Source organism: Trifolium pratense, linkage group LG5, assembly GCF_020283565.1.
Source record: "Trifolium pratense cultivar HEN17-A07 linkage group LG5, ARS_RC_1.1, whole genome shotgun sequence".
NCBI lineage: Eukaryota > Viridiplantae > Streptophyta > Magnoliopsida > Fabales > Fabaceae > Trifolium > Trifolium pratense.
The window spans coordinates 47,732,287-47,758,555 of record NC_060063.1 but is presented as its reverse complement, the minus strand read 5'-3'; the positions used below and the strand labels follow the sequence as shown (position 1 = coordinate 47,758,555).

The following is a 26,269-nucleotide window of genomic DNA, read 5'->3' as shown; positions in this document are numbered from 1 at the left end:
TTGATGATGCTTATCAATTATTGCACATAATTTTAATCACATAATTTTAATCACAATTTATATACTTGCCATAGTGGTTGGAAATATTGCTTTGCATTGAAAGGTTGTGGGTTCAAATCCTAGTCAAGACAAAATTGTATTATTTTTTAATAAAAATTGCAAAATAAAATAGAGGAAAAACAGAGAAAACAAATTAAGGTTTAGTGTTTGCTTGTGTATACAAGCTTATAATATAAAAGATTACCTAACCCCAATAGGATATATTATATTTTTTCTCAATGAAATAAAAAGTTTATTAAATAATTTATATTATATTGTACCCAAAAAAAAAATTATATTATTTAATGAATTTATAAAGTGCTTTTTTATTTTTTTTTAAGAGATAAAGTGCTGTTTTTACTTCTTATTATAATAGAGATCAGAGATATACATCCATTTAGGTTAAATTAAGCATAGACGACCATTCATGTTAGATGATTAGGTCAAAGTTGAATATTCAATCATTCATTTTTAACAAGATTTTTTCTTGCATGTAAAAATTCATATTTAATTAATCATTTCTAACAAGATTTTAATTTTTTGTGAGAGATTATTATAACATTCTAAATTTATTTGCAAAAACTCATTCAAAATTTTGAAGCATACACATCAGTTAACTTAAATCGAAAACATTTGAGTGACCATTATTTGAAGAATTTTTTTTTAAGAATAAAAATGAAATATGATATATTTATAGGAATTAAAAACTTAATTAACCCTATATTTGAAATATGTTAATTTTTTTTTAATGACAATTTGTTAGCTATTAACAAATTACAATATTATGTTAGTTTTTCTCCTCGTCAGAATTTAAACGATATATTTCCAACTCCTTAACCCTTATTTTAACTACCTTAATCAGTTGAGCAAACTATTTCACCCCGATTAACAATTTTAGTTGACATACTTCTCGTGTGATATTTTTACTTTTGGAAATGCTAACGAATTCCCCAAACACTCTTTAAGCTATGTTGCATGGGTACTCCATTTTAGACCGAGTACCGGTACCGGGTACCGGATACGTACCGGGTACCGGTACGCGTATGGTACTCCCCCGGTACGCACCGACGCCGTACCTAATTTTTTTGTTTGTTTTTTGCAATGGGTACACGCGTGGTACACCTGTGGTACGCGCGTGGTACACCAATCCAAAAAAACACGATTTTTTTTTTCTCCTTTTTTTTTTATTATTAGTTTTCTTTTTATAGGAAGATTTACGTTTTTTATTTGTTTATAATATATAGTTGATATTCGTAGAGATGAATGAGATTTATTTAATATATAGTTGATATTCTTGAAATTGCTAGTCTTACTCGCGGTGAACCTAACTAGAGGTCACTCTTTTTAGTGATGATGAAGAGGGAAATAATTGACTCTTTTTGAGCTAATTGGTTTTTAATTTTTTGATGTTTCGAACAATTTAAATTACATTTAAAGTGTGGTGTGATCTTTTTTATGGTTAATTATTTGTTTTAACAATATAACTATATTATTTGATATATATATATAATTATATTTTTTTAAAAAAATTATAGGACGTACCCGTACCTTAATTTTTCTAAAAATGACGTACCCCGTACCGGTACCGGTAGCGGGTACCGGTACCGTACCCGCACCCGGGCAACATAGTCTTTAAGCCATCTTAAATAGTAAATTTTTGTGAAATTTTTATGTAAATAAATGTGTGAAGTCAATATTTTATAGTAAAACCCTTTTACTTTCGGAAATATTTGTGTTCATTTTTTAGTAAAACCATTTTACTTTTATAGAAAAAAAACAGTACTAACCAAAATAGAAAAGAAGAAAGTAAAAAAAATCGCATAAGAAAGAAGAAAGTAAAAAACAAACACACACCCGTGCGGCGGCCGTATATATTGATTCAAACAAGGCGCGAAGAATTAAAATGAATTCAGGGTTTAGCAACTGAAAATTAGGGTTTAACTCATCGAGCTTTGAAGTGAATAGCATCTTCAGAGAAGAAGAAGATTGAACACAATTAGACAACGATGTCTGAAGCTGAAGCAGAAACAGCTTCAATGGTTTCAGTCGTTGCTTCACTCTCAAAAAGCTTCGATCAAGTTCCTCCTTCTGCCGTTCCGGCCGTACTCGATTGCATTTTACTATCCACCGGATTATCTCCGCCATCACTCTTCACTTCACTTCTCAACGATTTCCCTCGTTTTCTCAAGGTATATTCATCTATCAATTTAATTCATATCTTCATTTGTTTCAGACCTTATATCACTGCTAGTTGATTCAGAAGTTTCTAGAATCTGTAGGATTGTTATTAACTAATTAATTAACTTTATATTAGTTTAAATGTTTGATTATCATGATTGGATGTAATAGGATATTATCAAGGAGGATGGTAGTTTGGATTCCGATAAACAACACCGTCTGGTGTCACTGGTGGGCGCATTTTGTCACCTCCTAAAGAAAACAGGTGAGTTGCTGTCTGATTTATGCGTTGTTCTGTTCTATTTGGACATTCACAAAAGGCTATTTTTTGTTAAATGGGTTTCGGAATGGAAATTATAATGCTATGCCGACATGGAGCATTTGCAGCAGCTGTCGTGATACACTTCGTGTATGTTTGGTTCCATTTCTAGAGAGGTCAAAATTGATTCTAGATGTGTAGAATTGATCTTGATATTTTGGTTTCCCTAAAGTGGAATTATTTCTGTCTCTAGAATTGAGTCTGCTTGAAGCTTAAAATTGTAGCTTTTGATTCTAGAATTGTTTTATGCACTCAAATTTTTTGTTCAACTCACTTTTACATGAACGTATCCAAACATAAATTACTTTACCTTCAATTTTAGTCAGAATTAGTTTTACACACTCGAAATCAAATTTTTTTTCACTGCACAACCCAACATACACTTCATATTTTGTTGTTGCAAGGAACCATGTAATTTATTTATTTATTTATTTGTAGGGGGTGATTGTGACGCGATACAACTGTTTTTGTGGAGGTGTTTTCTTCCTTTAGCTAAGGAGCTACAACCATCTCAGCATGACTTGCTGAATCTGGTATAATACAATGTTAAATCAATTAGCTAGGAAAATGTGTTTTGTTGGTGGTTATAGGAGAACTTTTTTTTTATCATCTAACTATTTTGTGATCGGATATGGTAGATAACAGAATCGCTCATGGATGTTGTGATTGAAACTAGTACCTTGGAAGTTCTCGAAGAAACATTGGTGCCAGTTTTTATAAGATCTGTTGGTCTTTCAATGGGGATGATTCATAATGATGATTTGAGTTTGTATGAATGGAGTGGAGAATCATCTCGCCAGGGTTCACATGATGTAATGGACAAGGAACAATTTATGTCTTCATCAAATTGTTTCAAATTGACAACATCATGCAATGTTTTGTCTGTAATTCTGGAAGTGTTTCTTCAGTTTCTGCATATAGATACAGTCACCAAATCAGTAGAAAGAGAAGGGTGTATTGCAGATACATTTGTTAAAGTTTTGACTTTGGAATTATGTAATATGACTGAACGGATGCTTTTACATAGTCCAGAACACAGGTCTTGTGCAATTGGATTTCTTCTTCCTATCATCCTCAAAGCATTCCCTGCCATTTGCTCATTTGAAATCTCAATTCGGGGGCATAAACATGTTTTTTCTCGGTATAACAAGTTGAATTAATTAATATTTATCTGGCTCAATATACATTCTTTTTTGTATGAATTTGTCTTGTATATTACCGGTTTTCAGGGCACATTTCTTCATGAAAATATGGAACTGCTGCAAAACACTATTTTCAATGGGACCTCTAGAGAGAAGAGAAGGATACAATACACTTTCTTTGTATTTCTCTTTTTCCTGGCCGGCAGAAGAATATGAATTTTCTGATAGTGATACAGTCATTAAAACCGAAGAATTTGACATAAGAGCAGAAAAAGAGTTTTGGGATGAGATAAAGACGGGGCTGGTATTTGAGTTCTGTTTAGTGGTTTTCTGTTTGATTGCTTAGTTTATTGCTTTTCTTACTTAAGAACAAAAATGAATCTGTTCAGGTTGACATGGAGAGTTTAGTGAGGAAGCAGAGCTTACATATATTGAAGATGGCTGTGAATATACAAGAAGGTAGCAATTCCCTCTCTAGCATTTCAAAAAGCAATACCAATGCTAAGTGTTCTGTACCTCGTGGGGTGACAAGGAAGGAATTATGGGCTTACAAAGAAGCCAAGTCACTTGGTGTTGGGAAGCTTTCAACGTTAGATGAGCTGATTTATAACAGCCAGCAGTATTGGGGTGCATTTGTGCTTTTATATGAGATGCTTGAAGAATATGGTACTCATTTAGTTGAAGCAGCTTGGAATCATCAGGTATATAATCATACATAGAAAATGAGGTCATAATGTGATGTTTAAGTTTATTTTCTTTATTTTGATATATGTATGATGCGTTTGTCTAGCTCAGAAACATTTTTGTTTTTGTTTGTCTTGTTAACAATTCCTTATATTGCTGGCTTTGTCAAGAAACCCGTTTAAATTGCAGATAATTTAGTGTATTTTGGAATATGAACTTGTCAAGACTTCCTAATTTCTTTGTCATTTGAAGTTTCAGTGAAATAAATCCTAGTAGTGTATGCATTTTCTTTTGGTGTTTTTGTTCTGAGTTCTGTCCTTTTCATAACAAATGCATCTAATATGTTGAAATAATTCTTTTACACAGGTATCCTTGATGCTTCAATTCTCTGAGTCGCATCTCAATGTTGCGACCAATATTAGTAAAGTTCATCAATATCAATTTGAAACCTATGGTGATCCTTTTGATTGGTTATCTATATTATGGGAGCGAGGCCTTCATCATGACAATCCTCAAGGTTAGTGTCGTCATCATTATGGACAAGTGAGGACTCAATCAATAATATATTCTTGTTTTGTTAGCAAAACTTTAAAGTCAGGATATGAATACCATCACCGAAATTATGGAGCTTGTCACATGTTAAATTAGTCCTTTCATCCTTTTTTCTTTTATGGTGTTTACCAAATAAATGCAGTAAGGTGCCTGATCATGCAGTCTTTCCTTGACATCAAGTTGGAGAATCATGGGAACTACATAAAATCAGTGCCTGCAACCTTTGTTCTCGGTCCATTTATGCAAGGGCTGAATGATCCAATACACCATAAAGAATTTGGTACGCGCTTCACTCCTTTGGACCCTTTCAAATGAATTTCTTCTTGTTCATATTTGAATTTATGTTAGGTTTTTCCCCTTTTAGAATTTTGGCTAGTCATAAATCAGCTCCAAAAGCCGTACATTGGTCATATCTCTAGTCAATGTAGGACCTCAACACACTCCGCTCATGTTCAAGATTGGACATCTGGAGTGTAGACAAATATGGGTAGCCCAATTACAAATCTAGGATAGGATTTATACAATCTTGGAATTTGGGATTGGTCGAACTCAATCGTAAATATGCTTATTAATGTTACTCAAATTATTACTTTATATCCAAATCTGATGTTCCAATCCATTTGTTGGCATGATAAAATATTTCTCCATCTCCGTATACTACTGCCTATTGTAAACATATTACATTCTTCTAAATACTGCCATGGTTTAATTGATATTTTAGGTGTAAAAGGAGTTTATACGTCAACTGTGATTAAAGGTGCAGCCCAGTTTTTACGGCAGTACGTTAGTTTTCTAGCTCCAAGGTATGTTTAGAAACTTGTTTTTGTAGGCAAACTGGTATTTGGTGTGTTTATAAAATAAAAGTTCACTAGATTATCCTTTTTATGCCCAAAACCTTTATGCAATCAGTTAAGAGACTTCCAAATTGGTAGGCATACCATGCGGTCTCTAAACAACTTAGACAACTTATTAGTAGTTTTAGTTTTATTAGTTTTGAATTAGTTTTGATGATAACTATCCCCATGTCTCTAAGATCTATGTGAGATTATAGAAGACATTTGATTATGTTTCATGGCTAATATGATGAATGCCATGCTTCCTGCCTAACTTAGTGGATCAATCTTTTTCTTGCAAAGTTTTGGGAGTAAAAGTGTTGTCGTGTAAAGTTCTGGCTTCAATTGGGCCCCCCAGCTAGTAGACGGTGGGATTGGTGCCCCTTGGATTAGTCAGTCCTTGAGTCGGATACCCAGTCTTAAAAACATGTTGTGTCGTTCCAGCGCATTTGACTTGAGTGAGTGTGAAAGTCTTCACTCTTTAACCAACAATTGTTGAATGCGTATTTGATGGATTTCGTCAGCACACATTTATAGGTGGAGGATAGAATCTCTTTTATGCTTATCCTTTATTCATCTCATGATGTAAATATGTAATGAAATACTTCGGCTTTACATTTCTTATTGTCTAAAAGTTATTTACAGGAAGCACTTTGCATTTTTATGCAATTTAGCATCCACTGCTAAACACCAATCTTTTGGACGGGCTGGACTTATGGGCCTTGCTGAATGCATTGCTTCAGCTTCTACTGGCATTGGAATACTTATTCATGCCAGGACAGAATCATCTTTTCCAGTGCAACTTGTTAATGGAATGGAAAATCAAACTGATAAAAAAGAGTTACTGGATATCTTTAGATATGTTGTTGAGAGCAGCAAACAACATTTCAATCCAAGTTACCGACTTCAAGGTTTATAATTTAGTGTACCTGGATTATGTGGTTTTTAATATTCATTTTGATATTCATAAATTTGGGAGTCATAGAATCATCTTACACCTTGATTATGTTTACAGTTTGTGGCAGGATTCTTGAGGCTGCTGCTTCTGTGGTGTGTGCATTTGATATTCCTCTTGAAACTCTTTTGCTTTTCATTTCAGCCTTGCCACGCGAATTCACGGATTGTGGTGGTAAGTGAATTTTCTAATAGGGTCATGTTAATCTATAAATAGGAATTTAACATTAAATGGTACAAAATATTTAATGTTTAAAAAGTGAAATGCACAAGTTCCAAGGAATCCTACATTTTCCTTTCTAATATCTAGTGCTTTCTAACAATCTAATTATAGTCATGAACTTGTGTCGCTACTCTATTTTCAAAAGTGGAAAGAAATAATGCTAAATACCCTGTTTTCCCTTAAATAAATTGTGCAAGAAAACAAATAAATTCACAATCTTCATGTTCTTCATATCTACTGATCCAAAGAAGCTGGAAGAGTGAACTATCAAACTCTTGCCATTTTCTATCCTAAGTTACTGTTAAAATCCCAGTGAACAGAAATAGGAATTGATAGAAGCAATAATAGAAGACATAGATTTTTATTGAATATTGAGAATATGAGAGAAATCTTTCCTCCAAGGGTTTTCCTTTCTTCAGCGGAGCCACTGATGTACACTCAAATGTTTAAAAATCTTAATGATTCCTGATGACAATTTTAGCAAGTGAACTAAATTCGTCGCTAAGTAATAAAATTTATAAGATTCGTATCCACAGGGATTGTTCTTATTTTCAACTAGACAATTAAATTAAATTAGGATTAATAAATAAATTGCAAAGGGGGGTTTTCAGATTGATTTGTAGTAACAATGACAATAATTAAAATCGCAAGAAAATTGAAACGTGAACTTTTAATAGAGAAAGACGATTAGGAATTAATTTGAATCCTCTCTTTGTCCCTAACTGGTACTCTAGGTTCTAGTCCTCAACAATGAAATTCTTATAATTACGACAATATAACAAAATAGACCGAGTCCAATTCCTTGGCTCATCAATCCCGTTTATCTAATAAAGTACCCTAATTCCTTAGGCGAAACTAATATTATCAAAAGCTTTAACGAACGTTATATTAACAATCTTGTCAATTAATTCTATATTCCTATAGCAATTACGATTGACAAACAATTAATCTAGTTCCAGTATAAACCCTAGGGTCAATAGTGATTTATAACTTAAAATCAATTCGAAAGTGATCAATTAACGAAAAGCAATAAACACAAGATTAACTGAATAATTATAAGTTTTCATTGAATAAACTAGAACACGTAGTTACATGGCTCAGATAGTTTCAAAGAGAATCATCTATAATTCCTAATCTATTGAGATTAGTTACTCATAATAATAATTGACATAACAAAAGAGTTAAGAAAATTATACATGAATAACCGATGAAGACCGCGACGGCGAAACCCTAGAATAGTCTTCTCTTTTGCTGCCGGCACGTATTTCTCTATCCAAGAAGTGTTCCCCTTTTCTGATTTTTAGTCGTATATATATAGGCTGTAGCAAATAAGCAGATTGAGCCTCTCCTTTTGACACCTCGCGTCCCTATTCATGCATATCAAAAGCAATTTGTTCTTTTAATGACGTGTCAACGCACCATAGGCAGATTGCATGGCTGGTCATATGCATATGCAGCAGCAAATCGTGCCCCTATGTGATCCTTGTAGCAGCGCGAGAAAAACAGGGGCGAGAATCAGCTCAAATTCTTGAAATTTTTCTGAGTTATTTTTCTCCTTTGGTCTTTATCTTCACCTCTTTTAAGGTGTCAATTTCTTCAAATATTCTTCTCTTTGACCATGTAAAACTCCTTAAAACTAACTAAAAAGCATTAAAATTACAATTAAAAATAACAAATGACCGAATGTCATCAATTCCTCTCTAGTCTCTACCTTGCATCATTCTATTTATTATGTTACTGATTCCCTCCAACTAACCAGCTAACTTCTCTCACTGTCCCGGACTATTTTTTCCTTCTTTTCTATCCTTATAAATATAATACCCTAACAATTACCAACAAAATATCTTCAACAAATTATCTGTCAAAAAAATAAAAATATCTTAAAAAAGTTATTCAAAAATGGTATGTTTTTAACAAATTCACTCATGTTTTTTGAAAACAAATTACCCTTTCTCATCTGTTGAAACTTATAAATGGTATCAGAGCCTATCGATTCAGGCCACTCACCATTTATATCCATGCACTGAGCCCAGTAGTGCTGGGTGTGAGGGTTGTATTGGGAAAAACTGAAGTCCCACGTAGACTAAAGATCAGTCCTGATTAAAGGATGAGTTAGGCTCAATATAGAAACCTAATAGACACAAGTGTCCGTGCTTGATGTTATCTTCTCTAATGTGGACACTATATGGCATCACCAAGTAAGAAGAAGCATTAGCACCAAGCAATGGTGTTAATTTAATAAAACCACAAGTCTATGTTCTTGTTTCTTGGGTCAAACTGAATGAATGGGCTCTCATTGATTATCTGACTACAATTGAACCAAATTTCCCTGGTTGGATATTTTGTAAATTACTTCCAGTTATTGTTCTTCCTTTCTGTTGTTAGAGTCACATTTTTTGAGTTTGGACTTGGGAGCATTACTTGTTACAGTATTTTGTTGGGATATATATCATAAAAAATTGACTGTAGATTGAATTTTCATCACATGCTTTTCTGCGGGATACTGGTGTATCTTAAGTTAGGATATAGAATAAAGGGAAGTAAGAGTAGTTAAAGTAGTTATGAGTTGTTAGAGAAGTTATAGTTATATCTGGATTAGTTAGAGACTTTGTGTATAAATAGTTATATTTGGATTAGTTAGGGAAGTTATAGTTATATTTAGATTAGTTAGAGAGTTTGTGTATAAATAGGAGAACACGAAGGTTAGAGAGTATCTTGGAATTTTGTATTTGTGAATAGTGTATTCTGTGAAGGGGAAACCCTTGAGGAGAGATCCTCTTGTATTCTATCCTATTTCTTACTAATAAAATTGTTATTTCCTTGGAATTCAAATCTTGGGGTTCCTAGCATCTTACCTTTTATTTGTCAATGAATTTGCCTCTAAAATCTGGGTGATATGTGATTTACTGTTGGTATAATGGGACTACTTTCCACTCTTCCCTGCAGGCCAATTAAGGTTGACTGTGCAACGATGGCTCTCTGGTTGTGGTTACAAGGATTGCTGTGCCAGTTGCTGTATTAATGAGATGAAGCTCTGCAAGAATCTTTATGACTTCCCACAGAGCTTTCTTAGCAATCATCTCTCCATTGATATTTCTCTTAATTTTGATGACGGTGACTTTAGTGCATGGGAGTTTGAAGCAAATAGATGGGCAAGAGTGCTTTTCCTTGCAATCACCGAGGAACGTCCTCTGGAACCTATTTTAATGGTTTGCTTTTGGCTTCTCCCTTTGTATTTTCTATATGATGCTTCCCAACTCCCTCTGAAAATTGGGCTATTAATTTATTCTACTAAACAAGGAGAATAACTATTAATGGATTGGGTTATACATAAATTTTACCATACAGTAATATGCCCATTCTATGACATACAATAGATACTGCTCACTGCATTGTCATCCTTCTATCATTCTCTGGCGTGAACACTAACGGTATAAATGGATATTTATTATTGTTGCAGTTCATTCAAAAGATTGGCTCTAATATCTTCAAGCAAAACCATGATTCAACTTACATAGGAGTCAAATTATTGATTCTAGCCTCAAGCTTGGTTCTGGAGCTTCGCAGAGCAAGGGAAAGAGTGATTGAAGGTGGCAATAAAGCCAGAACAAATATAGGGAGTGCCTTTCTTGGTGTAGTTGATGAATGGAGTTTCATAGATGACATTTCTAAGAAGCTTGTTGATACATTTATGTATTTTTTGGTATTATTTCTTTTAATCCTTCATATTATGTTGTGGAAGTCCATTTATCTGTTCACGGTCTTTAAATTATTATTGAAATGCAGGATGATCTAGTTCAGTTTGCAAACTATTCTTGTTCCATTTTCTGGTCTGGTGCTGTTGAAGAGGACACTGCACTTCCTGGTGCGGTTAAAGGAAAACTTGGAGGTCCTAGCCAGCGAAGGTTGCCAATTTCTGCCACCACTGCTGTATTGCATGCGGTAGGTACTTTCTGCACTTTTATTATTGTGGGCTGCTTGAATTCTATTCAGAGCCGGAGATTCTAGAAAATTATTCATTGCGGGTTACACCATTGTTCTGTAGAATTTTTATCTTAAATTGGTGAAGTGTAGATATACTGTTATACAAACAAGTGTCTAAGGGTTCAGGCATTCATTTTCTCAATGATATTTCTAACTTTCTAGCTTTAAAAGTCTACTTTATTCATCAGTGCAATCATTTTAATGGACATGCTTGAATAGTTTAGGCTCTCAACTCTACTGATTTCTATAGATAGAGTCTAGAGATAGGAACTATCCTGTTAAAAACTAAGCTGATAGGTATAAAAAACATAATATATATTTGCTGATAATATTTAACCCAGCCCTTCTTGGGAATATCTTTTGAGCTTGTGGTGAGGACAAAGCACCAAAGGATAGTATTAATCTGGATAGCAGCACATACCTGCCAACCAAAAAACACTAGCAGAATTACCGCCATCCAGAAATTTGTTATACAGGTTAAATAATACTATGCATTTAAATGCTAAAAAATTAACAATAAAAAGTCACAGGTCTTGAGCATAACATACAAGTAAATACAAACAAAAGTCAAGGAAAAAATAAGTTTCATCCTCAAAGCCTTAAAGTAACTAAACATTAAAATTCTAATCAAAGTTGTTGTTATTAGGAATCTTCAAATAAAAGTACCTAACAAAGTAACCAGTGTGGATGATAAAAAATAGAGTCTATGAGTTTGAGTCTTTGAAAGACAAATGACATGATAAACAGAGCAAGGAAAAGAAAAAGAAAAAAACTCTGTAGAGAAAAAATAATTAACAGTCACAAACAAGCACAAAGAATAAGAGGAAAAAGAAAGAAAGAAAGAAAGAAAGAAAGAAAGAAGAGGACAAGGAGGGAACAATTGCAACCTGCTGGATGAGTGGGAAGAGAAAAAAAAAAAAAACAGAGTACCTGATTGGATTGATGAACAGAGTGTGATTTGTTAGAAGTTGCTAGGTGCTGACCGGAAAACACCAGATCATGGCCAGAAAGTTGCAGGAGAGCAGCTGGTTGGATGGGGTCATGCAGTAACAGAGAGGGTAGGCTGCTATTTGGAAATGAAAAAGAGGCAAGGTTTTCTTCTTTGAAATCCAAAAATCTTAAAATACTCCCAAACCCACCTATGCAAGATTAAAACATTATGGGTATGTTGGGATACAGTTCCATTATCATAGCCCAAAAGCACACACTACAAGCCGCGATTTCCACCACAATAGCAGCCGCAACAGATGCGGCACTAAAACAGTTTCCATGCTGTTGTCATCCTTGAAACTTGCAGGGGTTGCTATTTTTGGAATTTTGTTTTTCCTTTACAGAACACCATATATAATACCTGAAAGGATGCTACACCATTGTATCCATGTACTGCCAATATCATTACCGAGACCCACAGTTTCATCCTGTTCTATTTCAATTTCTTTTCTAAGGGTTGATTTATCTTTGCTCAAAGCATGAATGTTTCTACAAGTTGATATGAATTCATTCATGTTCTTTTTTCTTTTTTTGAAAATTTTCTTTGATTAGGCCATACCTTTTGTTTCCCTCTTTGCAACTTGTCTGATTATTCTGTGTTTCACCAAGCAGATGATGTCAGTGAAGACCATGTCATTAATTTTGTTGTGGTGCAAACAAATTAAAAAAGATACTTTGCTTAGCTATGCTTTTACTTTCATGTGGCAATTCTTCTGGAGGACTACTAGATCTCCAAATTCTTTCTCAGAGGTACCCGGCATATTAGATGCATTATCTGCTATAAAAATTGTGTGTTACTGTCACGATTGAAGTATGTGATGATATTCTTTTTGCTGTTGCTTTGTATGTTTAATGCAGACACAGGCAGAAGTTTGTCTTGCAGCATATGAAGCATTAGTCCCAGTTCTCAAAGTTCTAGCTTCCACGTACTGTACTCAATCTTTTCATCTCATTGAGGAAAATGAGCAATTGTTTTCAGATATAGAAGGCAGGCCTCAGTTAGATTGTATGTGTGTATCTTTCATTCAAAATATCAATGATCTCCTAGGAGCAGGAATTTTGGCAAGAACTCGAAGGGCTGTATTGTTGGATATAAAGGTGAATCTTTCTTTTTTTTCCATATGATATTTGGACCGTGATAAAATTAGTCTCCAACTTTGCATATTCATTTCCTCATTCGTTTCTCTAATTCAATTGTACCTGTGTTGTGGTAAATCATACTTCAAATTAACGGTGATCAAGCTGTAGCTGTTAACACTAAATACAGGATGTTAATTGGTTAATTGAAAGCTTTTAACTCATTTTTTACCGATTCAGTGGGCGTGCCTAGAATCTTTGTTGTCAATTCCATCTCATGCTCTCAAAAATGGGCTTCATTTGGAGGGAAATCATGCTTTCTTCTCAGATGACACTCTGAGATGCATTTTTGGTGATCTTGTTGAGAGGTAAGCAACAAAATAATCTATATGCAATTATGCATGCATGATCACATGTGATTTATGGGATTTCTGTTGATGCAGTTTGGCTTATTTATAATTGAGACTATCAAACTTGATCAATATTGTCAACATCATGCATCTTCTTTACATTTTTTGGCTATATCTTCTTTTTCTCCTGGTTTGTCTTATTTTTGAAGCTTAGCTTACTGGAAATTGTATTTTGCAGCCTTGAAAATGCTGGAGAAAGTTCTGTTTTACCCATGCTGAGATCACTCAGACTGTTATTTGAGCTAGTTGCCAAAGTGACGCCAAATGCGCTTGTTTCCTGTAGTAATGTAATAGATGCACAGGTGTACTTCATAGCTTGCTATTTAGTTTGTAGTTTGTACATTCAATTCACTGTGTTGCCTTTAATTGAATGGATTTTAGGAGTACTTGTTTCCATTAGATAAACTTGAAGATTATTATTTTTTGTTAGGTAGCTTTGTGCCCTGATATAAAGCATCATATTTTGTGCTGATATTCCCCAAGGCTCTGATAAGCTACCTTGTTATTGATTCCTTTTGTTATCCGAAATCATAACTATGTAATTTACATCACACACAGATAGATACACAACTACCTGCCAAGAATAGAGCTATACCACAGAAAGAAAATGTGTTAATACTTGATAAAAACAAATAGAGCAACTAGTGTGGTCTGGTGAAAAGAAAAAAAAAGAAATCCATCCAATATTCCCCTGTTGTGAACTTGTGATGATTTCTAATCAAAATGCTGGAATTCTCATGTATTCAATTTAATTGCACGCATGCCCTTTTCTCACCCAACTAGCAGTGACCTAATTGACTTCCAAATTGCTATGTTTGATCAGTTGATGTGGAATTTGGTCCGTTCATCTTGGATATTGCATACAAATTGCAACAAACGAAGAGTTGCTTCGATTGCTGCTCTTTTGTCATCTGTTTTGCACCCTTTATTATTTAATGATGAGAGTATGCATCAAAAAGACAATGCACCGGGACCACTGAAATGGGTATGTGTTCTTACACAAGTTTTCTATTCCTGTGTTTTCTCTTCTAATTCTTGCAGAGTTGCAGATAGTGACTGTTTTATGTCTGACATTCAGTTTATAGAAAATCTTATTGAGGAAGGCACAAGAAGTCCTCGGACAATTCGACTTGCAGCATTGCACTTAACAGGGTTATGGCTCTCAAATCCTAGGATTATAAAGTTTTATTTGAAAGAGCTTAAACTGCTCTCTCTCTATGGTTCAGGTGCCAAACATGTTTATTTACTGCGACATTTTGCAATTTACTTGGCTAACTCTATTTATTTATTATTATTATTTTATGAATATTGCATTGTCTCTTTCAGTTGCATTTGATGAGGATTTTGAAGGTGAGCTAGCTGACAATAATGATGCTAGGCTGGAAGTCTCTTTATTAGCCAGGAGCCCTGATCCCGAGCTGACAGAAGTAAGCAACTCAACATTTAAAAGTGTTAATTGTAAATATATATTTTGTACTTATTATTTGATTATGTTATTTTATATTATTCTTTTTTCCATTGATATCTCGGGGCTGATATGATTTGATTCTGATATTATGGGATCTTGTTTCCATTGCTTCTTGTATATACACCTGTAAATCCCTTATGAATAGTATGAGAAACAGTCAGATTTAACTAAGAGTACTTTGTCTACCCAAATTTCTTAAACAACAAATGCATTTTATCATAATAACACAATGTATGCTTATTGTCATTAGTTGCTACTGCAATAACCTTTTATTTATTAGAAACAAAACAACTGTAGTCTGTAGAAGCTTTGACTTTATAATAACTGGTCGTAATAACCGGTCATTTATCTTTTCAGGCATTTATTAATACAGAGTTGTATGCACGTGTATCAGTTGCTGTTCTGTTTTACAAGTTGGCAGACTTGGCTTGTATGGTGGGATCACCAAATGAAGACACAAATTGCATTGTGGCATTAGATTCTGGCAGATCATTTCTGCTAGAGCTTCTTGACTCTGCGGTAGTAGATTACTATTATTTGACTATTTGTACTTATTATTGATTATTTTAAACACAGAAATACGCACTGTATGTTATGTACTTGCCTGCTGAGATATTATGTTCTTCTGGTATTGTATATGTCTGATTTGGAAGAACTGTTTGGGATTATTTCAAATTATAATTAGGTTAGAGGATGATTTAGATTGTTCCTGGTTTTGAGTAATATTAATGTGTGCAAAGAAAAATAAAAGTTAGCCCTGCTACTGTAAGCATGTATTAGGTTTTTATATATTAAGCCTCACTCATCCTTACAAAAACGGCTTGTTAGGTATTACTATTAGGTGTCACTCTATAAATTCTTAAGGACTTATCTCTATTTCATGTGCCCAACACTATTGGCTTGGTGCGCGACCTGAATGGATGGGCTCTGATACCATATTATGTTTTCATATTGGATCCAACTCATCTTTGCAAAACCAACTTGTAGATGAGAGACTGAGAGGTGCCACTCTTTATAAATGCTTTTCAGGCCTTATCTCTTATCAATGTGGGAATTGGGATTTTTCCAATAGTATCAAACACTGCCAACAAAAAGGAAAGCTCTTAGAATAGGGAGACTTAAACTGTTGAAAGCTATTTTTTGTTAATAATTTACGAGTTCAGAGAACATGATGGTTCTAAATTTGGGATAGGAATCTAATTGCCAGCTTCTTAACCATGGAATCTCAACTAATATATTATGTTTTGCATATATATATATATATATATATATGGTAATGCCATTTTTGGTTGTCTGTTTCTTGGTGCAGTGCAGCATGTTCATTTATGGCAAAGCTCAGATTATTTTGTTATGCTTATGTTGAATATAATTTGTTGATGTAGGTCAATGATAAAGATCTTTCTAAGGAGTTATACAAAAAACATAGTTCTGTAAGTATCCTTTGTTCTCTACAGTCTACATTCGTTTAACATGATGAGATGGTGTCCGAGAATATAATCCCTGTTCTATTTTCCTTATGTACTAGTTAGTTCACATTAGCTTCCCATTCATATAGAATATTGCACAGAATATACTAATGTGCTACGCATATTGAACTAGAACAATAACTTCTGAATTACAATCTAAAAATGAAATGCAAACCAATGGCTAATTTTACTCAAAGTCGATGTAGTTTTATCACTTACTGCAGATCATCTTTGAAAGTAATTTCCAAGTTTACATCTGACTTGTTATCTTGGATACTAAGCCCTTATGCCATGATAATATCTCTGTGATGATTATTATTCCAGCTACTCAGACCTTCTGTTTTTGTGTAACTGGAGTTATACCAATCAGCCTTATATCCAAGAGAATCTCTAAAGATTTTCCTGCTTTCAATGGTTTAAATATGGCATATACCAGAAATACCTTATTGCTACTGCAATTTGTGCACTCATCTATCTCTGTTTTAACTCATTCAGCTCAATGTGACATTCTGCATTACAGATTCATAGGCGCAAAATACGTGCTTGGCAAATAATATGTATCTTGTCTCCATTTGTCAAGGAAGATATAGTTGGGAAAGTCTTAAATTACTTGTACATATCACTTAATGTAAGTTAATTTCACTCTATCACACATTTGTGTTTATATTCTTATTGAAATTTTGAATATGCTATGGATTTTATTGTGTTGGATGCATGTATTTGTGAACTTATGTGTAAGCATATCTTCTCTATTTAAATTTCACTTTAGTATTTTATTAGATGATTGCATGCACTTTTAGGTTTTCATATCTTTGCCCTTAAGTTTAAGGCAGTTGCCAGGTTTTGCTTCTCTTCTCTTTCTATTTGTTTGTTTGTGATGCATTCTTACAACCTGTGATTAATTATATTTGCACTGTCATTTGTTAAATGGAAATCATTTTCATCCAAAAAAAAGGAATGATAAACATATTGATTCCTTTTTGACACCAAAAAAGATGAATACAAATTAAATGGAAATCATTTTATGTTTATACTATTAGCAACTTGTATTGATTCTTCTTTGATATGAAATTTGAAATAACGATATCTTGTTTTCCTGCAGAGAAATAACTTACCCGCTGTTCGACAATACTTGGAGACATTTGCAATCAACATATACTTGAACTTTCCATCACTTGTAGGACTTTCTTCTCTCTGTTTTCCCTGTTGTCATTTTTGTCTTCATACTTATGCTATTTATTTGCAACTAGATTTTTTTCACTGTTTCGATTGAAGAATAGAAATCAGAGGGCACAAGATCGGTGGATAAGATATCCTCCTTAAAGAAACCCAAAAAGCCATCTAAGCAAAGATCACCAATCTCTCTGCATGTCTCCAGTAGAGAAAGTGAGATACCCTTCTAAAAAGAAAACTTAAAACCATATAAGGTGTCTTAGAATTAGGAGTTGGGCCTAACTCAACCCTACAAAACCGGCTTGTAAGATGAGGATTGGCTCTTACTATAAACCCTTGTTCAGGCCAACTCGCATCCGATGTGGGACTTTTTAACACCCTCCTCGTGCCCAGCACTATTGGACTTGGTGCGTGGATATAAATGGTGGGTGGCCCGATAGCGGGTGGCCCAACGAATCTTCAAGAGGCTCTGATACCATGTTAAATATATTTGGATCTCATCCCCAAAAGCTAGCTCATAGGGTGAGGTTGCCCTCAAATATTTATACACTCAACAACCCAGAAACCTAAGCAATGTGGGACTTCAAACAAACTCCAACAACACAACTACATATTCAACACCTACCCTCACACTTAGCGTGGGTCTGAGCCAAATGCCTAAATTGTGGTCCGTAACCCGGCTCTGATACCATCTTAGAATTGGGAGTTGAGCCTAACTCAACCCTACAAAATGGGTTTGTAAGATGAGGATTGCCTCTTATAAACTCTTGTCCAGGCCAACTCGCATCCGATGTGAGACTTCTTAACAAGGTGCTTAAAACCACTTTTTCCATAAGCAAAGAAATAATGAAAAATTTTCCTTTTAATCTCTAGATCATTAATTACAGGAGAATTTCTGCTTCTGCTCTTATAGCAAAACAATATAGTTTTACTTTGGCCAAAACACAAAACGCTTAAAGTGCCTGTTTTTACTGCAGGGTAAAAAAACTATATTCTGGTGTTGGTTACTTGAGATTTGGTTTTCTGGGATCAGTATTTATCTAGGATTAGTATTTATCTGATATCAGTTTCAGCACATGTTAATCTCATTTTCGGATGATAAAAATAATAACTTTCAGGTTCCTTCTAAGTTCAGATTAATTTCACATACAGTTGTAAGAGAATGCTGGCAGGCTGTTTCTTGTATATTTGTTTTATGCAAAATTTAGTGTCAAACCTATTATGCGAGTTTGTAATTTTTGACCTTCCTCTGTTGAAATTATCTTTTTATTTCACTAATCATAATGTAAAATTCACAGGTTAAAGAACAATTGGTTCCTATATTGCGGGATTATGACATGAAACAGCAGGTAAATATTGTTTTCTATGGCATGAAATAATAACTTGAGCAAAAGATAAAAAGTACATTTTACATTGACAATCACAATAGTAAAGAATCACACTATTTCCTATGCCTCAGGATGACAGTTACAACTTGCATGTACTTGGTCAATTTGGCAAAATTTATATTTCCGTTTATCATCATCATCTTTTTCAGTATTATTATATTTATGATTTGGCTATTTTTCTACTACACTTTTTTAACATAAAATAGGATTTGCAAATAACAGATGTCTTGTTATACACTATGTGCATCAAACATATTGCTGTATGCTTAAAAATATTTCTTCTAATTTGTGCTCAAAATGCAGGCTCTATCTTCATATGTTTTCATTGCAGCTAACGTCATTCTCAATTCATCTAAAGATGTGCAATCTAGGCATTTGGATGATTTGTTTCCTCCTCTAGTTCCATTACTAACTTCACATCATCACAGCTTACGTGGTTTTACCCAGGTTATCATTTACAGTGTTAATATTTCTGTTTCTTAACTTATCTTTTTCACACTCAAATAGATAGGTCTTTTATATGCTTGGCTGTTTTTGCAGTTACTAATATATCAAATTCTGCATAAACTATTCCCACTGTTGGATTATGGATCTTCTGAGACACTACCTTTAGAAAAGAGGTGCTTTGTAGATTTGAAAACATACCTTGCAAGGAATTCTGATTGTGCACGGTATTATTATTATTTATCCATGCTATATTTAGCCATAAATCTTTGTTGTAGTTGATTTTTGTAGATTTCTAATTTTGTGCCATCTGTAAAAGACTAAGAATGTTTACTGTTTGATATGCTCTTCATCTATTATGTTGCTGCTGTAAACTGAATTTTATACCTTGTTAGAAAATTGGAAATATGAATACGAATGACTATTTCAATGTTGTAGTTTCCTTGTGTCTATATTTATACTTTGAATTTGGACTAGCTGCAACTTAACTCTGAAAGAGTGGTCAAGGAATGAAGACTGCCCATGTATTATAAGGACTACTTTGTCCATATCTCTAGTCCTTTTGTGTGATCTTAACACACACCCTCATGTCTATGTTAATACATTTTTTGATCATGGAGATATGCAGGGGGCCCAATGACAAATCTTTTGACAAAAATGCAGCTTCACTAGTTTTATTATTAGGGTATCTTGAATTTATTTTGAATATTTTAGAATATCTTTAAAATATTTTAGAATATTTTGAATTTATTATTAGTTTTATTATTAGTGTCAAAATATATTTTTTGTTTTTTATTTTAGTTGGGCTTGCAATCACAGTACTAATTTAGTACTACCTTATTTATTAGTATAATAGGTATTGGCATTTTATTTTATGCCAAGAAATCAATCTGGTATCATAGTTTTCTCCTTTTTTAATCCCCTACATAAACCGTATTGCAAAAAGCTGTTGTACATTTTTCTAATGATTTGTACTCAATACTTTTTCTTGTTTCTTATAGCTTACGCGTTTCAATGGAGGGATTCCTTGATGCTTATAATCCAAATTGCTCTGCCACACCTGCTGGAATATTCATCAATCGAGTTGAGGTGAGGATCTGTGTGTACTGTATTGTTGGATAATCAACTAATGTTGCTCTTTCGGGAAAATAAATCTAAACTGCAAATCAAGGCAGCTTATATTTTAGCTTTAAATTAATGAGTTGGACCCATGCTATGGTTTGGTCCATTGACAAATGCAATCTAATGTTGCACACTCTCTCAATCTGTGTGTAGGGATGGGAATAGGTCAAGACCGACAAACAGGAAACCTGTGGTCTAACCTACGTCTTGCCATGATGTCATCACTTGAAAGAGAAAAAATGATAAAAATGAATATTATTTCTAAAGATCGCCATAGCACAAACTCTAATACAATTATGTAGACAATGTACATAAATCCTGATAAATGGTTCTAAAAAAACAAATAAAATATGTCCTAATGATAACACAATTGGGGAAATATGAATAGAAGAAACAATAGGAAATAATGGAATATTCCAAACAGTGCTAAAGTAGTGCAACTATTGCTATTTACAAAAGTACACCTCACTCCCGGCAAGTTGGTGAATAGATATCAACTATTTCCAACTTACTAGTTGCACTTTTTTTTTGGGTGAAGACAAGTTGTTGCACTTTATTGACAAGTCTCTTAGAATTTGGGCTTGGACCTTCCTTAATCTCAAAAGCCTGCACATGGAGTGAGGTTTTCTCCCCACTCAGTTTTGGCCCCTAGCACCAGTCAATGTAGGATCTCTAACACACTCCATCTTGTCCAATATTGAGCATGTAGTTTGCAAGACCAGACATTTCTGGGTGGCCTGTTAATGGGCAGGCCAAAAACAATGTGGTTAGGCTCTAATACCACTTTAGAAAATGGGCTTAGGGTTTGACTTGATTTTTGTGAATTAGCACCCAACAGAATGTATACTTTTTACATATAATAAAAGATTATAATGATTATTAGTATGAAATGCAATTTACAGGAAGTCATTAAGCTATCTATATCCCCTGAAATGCATTGATTACTTGTGGTACACGGAATCAAAACTACATTGAATGTGGATCATTAATATGGATTTATTTCTAACAAAGCCTGTAGTTAATACATTTGCGAGCTAATTCATAGAAGAATCATTAGCAATTATCATTAAACCAGTGGTAATTCAACACTTATAATTTATTATAACATTCATACTTTTTCTATTTAAAATCCTCTGGCCTTTAATGCTTAAATTGCACATCCCTTGAAGCATGTGTCAGACCTGGAGAAATTCTGCATTCCCAAACCTCTGCTCCAACATTTCAAATATATGAGATTGTAGAATATTTATGCTTTTATAGACGTTACTTTTGTTAATTCTTGTTTTGTTTATTGTGTTAAGGAAAATGATTTTGAATGCGTTCCAACATGTCTCATGGATCATGTTCTCAAATTTTTAAATGTAAGTACCTTGTCATACTTCCCTATTTAAAGATATGTTATATTTTTTTTGTTCCATTCTGTGAGTTTTTCTCATCCAACCATCGCAGGATGCTAGAGAAGACCTACGATGTTCGATGGCAAAGGACGTGGTAACTATCAGGAATGAAACTCTACAATTCAATGGAGATAATTGCATGGAAAAATCATCTGGTGGCAGTGAAGCAACCTTGTTTAAGGATATATCCTCAGATTTCCAGAAAAAGATTACGTTTACCAAACATGACGCAGGGGAAAATGATGCAGGTTTACGTTACAGCAATGATGAAACTTACCGGAAAATGGCTGGTATGTTTTAATTTTTTTCTGCAACTAGCAGAGTATACTGCTCAGGTGACTGGGGCTTAGGATTCTTATGGTAGCTAAACTAGAATTCTGTTGTAACTGAAACCAACTGTGATATGGTATAAGAGCCATAATTTTCTTGTTCTATCTGTTGGATTACCTCTCTCTCAATTCTCTTCTACTCCTAAAGTCCTTCATCTTCCCCACTACACTCCTCGCTGGAAATCTCTCCTATTGTCAGAGCTCAACCACCGAGCTCCTCACCTCTGGTAGCAGTGCCAGCATCAATTTATTTCTCACACAATATATGAGAAAACTTTGACGAGTGTACTTTTCTTCTTTGCCTTCAGCAAGTTAAACCATTGATCAAATGTCGCCATCTTCACCGTTATCTTGTGAGTCCTCACACTCTGCCGTGCTTTCTATCCAAACACAATTGTGATATTATCAAAGTTATACTTAATCTGATATGGGAGCAACAAGATCAATTGCTCCTCTCATGGCTTCAATCCTCCCTCTCCAGCAGCATCCTCACTCATGATTAATGAAGCTAGTCGGTAGTAGTAGTAGTAGTCAGTAACCATCTAGAATGTTCATATGGTATTCGAATTCTGTGGTAACTGAAACTAACTATGACGATTGGCAACTAATAAAATTAGTGATTCTGACAGAAAAAAAAAAAAAAAAAAAAGAAGAAAAGAATAACAGTATATTATTTCCTGTACATTCTCGCTGTTAGATTGCTTTTTTTTTCTTTCTTAATTCTCTTATACTGTAATAGCAACTAACAATGCAATTAAAAAGAATTGACATGGATGGACCCTTTGTTTTTGTTGTGTTGTATATGATGTCTGTGTTCTGCATTTTATATGTGCTTCATAATTTTGTGCCCACCATAATTTAATATTTCAATATCAATGTGACAGAGATGGAAAGGGATGATCTACTTCTGGACCAATTATTGCAGTCAAGAAGATCATCTCTAGATGAACAAAAGGCAAGTCGGCAGAGTTTCATCCTTGTAGCATCACTTCTTGATCGCATACCCAATCTTGCTGGTTTGGCACGTACATGTGAGGTAAGCTACACATGCTGCTCTGTTTCCCAATCTTATCTATATTGTTTTATTTTATTTTATTTAATTCCTTTACATTTCCAAACACACTTCTCCTATTGTATAATGCAGGTGTTTAAAGCATCAGGGATGGCCATTGCTGATACAAACATCATAAAGGACAAACAGTTCCAACTAATCAGGTTTTCATGATAATAATACTTTTCTTTTTTCCCCTTTATACATTAATTATTCTAAATGTTCAAAGCTTTAAAGATTAGGGAATTTTGATGATGGACCAGGGGAATATATGTATTTTTGAATTGACTGTACTTAATATTTCACATATTTTTAACTGCTAAAATTTATTGCAATGAAACCACCTCTAACTCTGATGGAACAACAGTCGACCACAAACAAATGTCCTTAACTCCATCCGAATTGCCCTTTCATATTCCCATCACCTATCCACACGAATATATACTTCCTGTGTGCCATAAGAATCCTAATAAAGTGACAAGATTTTGGATTGGTGGCTGTTTTTTATACTAAAGAAGTTTCTAGATTAGAAAAGTTGGATTGTGGTCAATGAAAGGTTATAAATACATGTACATCTGTGTGTATTGGGAATCCACTGCCTTTATATGATTATCTACTTGTTTCGTAACTGTTCGGCACATCACAAGTATAACACATCTTTAAGGTGTGTACACTAACTATCCATTCATTGATGACACTGCTTGGATACCTAGCTGGTACATCCATTCGTCTGGACATTGAAAGAGGGACAAGTAGTATCAAAATTTTCATTTTTTCTAAAAGATATTAGAAACAAGTTTAACCTTTTATCAAAAATAATAAAATAGTTTTAGGTAGGGTGAGAAAACCTCCCCACATACACGAAGTCATGAAGATTTCACTCTCTGGTTTTCCAGCTTCTGTTTGTCTCTGTTTTGGTTGAATTCCATTTTCATTCTTATTTCCATCTTCATCTTCTTCGTCTCTGTTTCGTTTATGTGGCTTCTTTTGTTTGGTTTTGTCCACAGTTTGTCTATGGACTTTTTGTCGTCAAATTGTATGATGTTTCAAAGCAATAAATTTTCTTCCTCCAGTCTCCTCTAAAAACACTCTCCCAAATAAGATGAGGAATTCCCTCCATTTTCGCTTCCGCCCTTCTTCTTCCCTCTTTACTCCGAAACAAAGCTTCAAGCTACTATTTGCATATTAATATTAGATAAACTAATTTATTCTTTTATATAGACTTCATGTGCAATGATTTTCCTGTAAGGAAATAAAAAACATAGAATGTGGAGCCCTTTGTGTTAGCAGCATCTTTCTTTATATATGTAATATATATAGAAATGGTTTCAATGCATTGCATTATAACTGTGACAATCATTCACTTCATTATTGTTTACAGTGTGACAGCTGAAAAGTGGGTGCCTATCATAGAAGTTCCGGTAGATAGCATAAAGACATACTTGCAGAAAAAAAAGAGACAAGGATTTTCCATCTTAGGTTTGGAGCAAACTGCAAATAGTGTACCGCTTGATCAGTATGTCTTTCCGAAAAAAATGGTAAGCTGTGTATCAAACTCAAACCTACCAGCTGCTTTAATATTTTGTTGTAAGATTAGGGTTCACATCAGCATGAGATGCTTCAATAATAGTTAAATTTCCTCCTTGCACACTTGTTTTGATTTATTTTACTGTGGTTCATCACTCCCTCGTAGGTTTTCTGCTCCTAGACTTTTCTAACTTTCTCTATGTAGAATGCATTTTCAAAAATTGGTACGATGCCTTTTGTCCATTAGGGTTTCCCATTTATATTTAAGTGGTAGGATGGTTTTTGTCATAGTCTTTGGTATAGTTTATACTTCTTGTTTGATGCCCCAGATTTCTGGCATGATTTTAAAAGTCTAAGAATATTCTTTGGTTGTTTACTCAGGTCTTGGTTCTTGGCCGAGAGAAAGAAGGTATACCGGTGGATATAATCCATATTTTGGATGCTTGCGTTGAAATTCCCCAATTTGGGGTTGTGAGATCTCTCAACGTTCACGTCAGTGGTGCTATTGCTCTCTGGGAGTATACTCGACAACAGAGATCAAAATAGTCTATGATTCAAATTAATTTTACAAGCCAATCACATTACATTTAAAATATTTGGGAGTTGAGGCATTTTTCTCCATAGTTAGTCCATGAAGATATCTCTCAGGCTAGCCTTTTCGACTGGCCATTATTTTATACCCCGTTAGGCTGCACACACCAGAATTAATTTGTTGGATTTTGCATTTTCCAACCGGTACACCCCGTAAGAATTGAACTCGGGTTCTCTTCATAGAGGTTAGTTAGAGCGTGTATTCACCTCAACCAACTCTGTTGGTAATGTTTGTTGTATTTTACACTAGTGAATGGGACCACTTACATTTCGTTGAGAAACTCAATAGCTGTGATATTTATGTTGTTTTCATTTGCAGTAAGAAGGTATCTCATTACAAACTCTTTGTATCTCTCAAACGACTGCCTTTTAAACAATACAGTATATGATTTGCTGAGTAAGTTTGAATACTTTCAATAAATTGTTATGGTTGCGTCTTTGTATTAAATTAAACAAAGATATGCAGCGTCGACAGGATTGAATCGATGTGTAACCAAATTTTGTCGAATGTTTTCATCATCATTCTGTTTTGAATTAACCCCGCCACACTCGGGTCTTGCAGAAAAGGAGAAAAAACTTACGTGCATCGTTTTAGGTGTAGTTTTTATTTTTCCTCTCACAAACAAGTAGTTTTTTAAATTAAAAAACAGTTTTCTGTTATTTTTTTAAAATTAAAAAACACAAAAAAACTACCTCTTTGTAACTGGAACAACAAAAACTGCACATAAAACAGTGTAAGTTTTGTCCTAAAATTGATAATATCAATATTGTCGACCGTTAGGATTTAACTTATTTTTGAGTTTATTAAAATAACTTATGCACATAAATAAATTTTTATGTTAATTTATATGTTTTTATCGAAAAAAATTGTAAATTTTTTTCTCATAAACTACATTGAAAAACTTATAATAATACATAAAAGTTTATT

At 34.0% G+C, this 26,269-nt stretch overlaps 1 protein-coding gene across 1 annotated transcript; it reads left to right on the top strand.

Annotated features, from left to right (window-relative positions):
* Positions 1 to 1,845: 1,845 nt before the first annotated feature.
* Positions 1,846 to 25,742, top strand: LOC123883568. The gene is made up of 35 exons (XM_045932412.1): positions 1,846 to 2,228; positions 2,389 to 2,482; positions 2,975 to 3,069; positions 3,175 to 3,677; positions 3,766 to 3,982; positions 4,068 to 4,379; positions 4,729 to 4,879; positions 5,057 to 5,194; positions 5,636 to 5,717; positions 6,393 to 6,658; positions 6,763 to 6,876; positions 9,871 to 10,133; positions 10,385 to 10,627; positions 10,711 to 10,866; positions 12,511 to 12,648; positions 12,757 to 12,996; positions 13,216 to 13,343; positions 13,564 to 13,687; positions 14,209 to 14,370; positions 14,464 to 14,611; positions 14,712 to 14,812; positions 15,211 to 15,372; positions 16,236 to 16,283; positions 16,840 to 16,947; positions 17,422 to 17,496; positions 18,791 to 18,841; positions 19,184 to 19,327; positions 19,421 to 19,551; positions 20,326 to 20,413; positions 21,748 to 21,807; positions 21,896 to 22,133; positions 23,057 to 23,208; positions 23,317 to 23,387; positions 24,605 to 24,761; positions 25,132 to 25,742. Exons 1-35 carry the CDS (start codon positions 2,046 to 2,048, stop codon positions 25,294 to 25,296), a joined length of 5,508 nt encoding a protein of 1,835 aa, XP_045788368.1. The 5' UTR covers positions 1,846 to 2,045; the 3' UTR covers positions 25,297 to 25,742.
* The last annotated feature ends 527 nt before the right edge of the window (positions 25,743 to 26,269 follow it).

Coding starts and splice junctions, on each gene's coding strand:
- LOC123883568 (XM_045932412.1), top strand. CDS start 2,046: ATGTCTGAAGCTGAAGCAGAAACAGCTTCAATGGTTTCAGTCGTTGCT. Junction 2,483..2,974: donor TCACCTCCTAAAGAAAACAG/GTGAGTTGCTGT, acceptor ATTTATTTGTAG/GGGGTGATTGTGACGCGATA. Junction 23,388..24,604: donor AAACAGTTCCAACTAATCAG/GTTTTCATGATA, acceptor TATTGTTTACAG/TGTGACAGCTGAAAAGTGGG.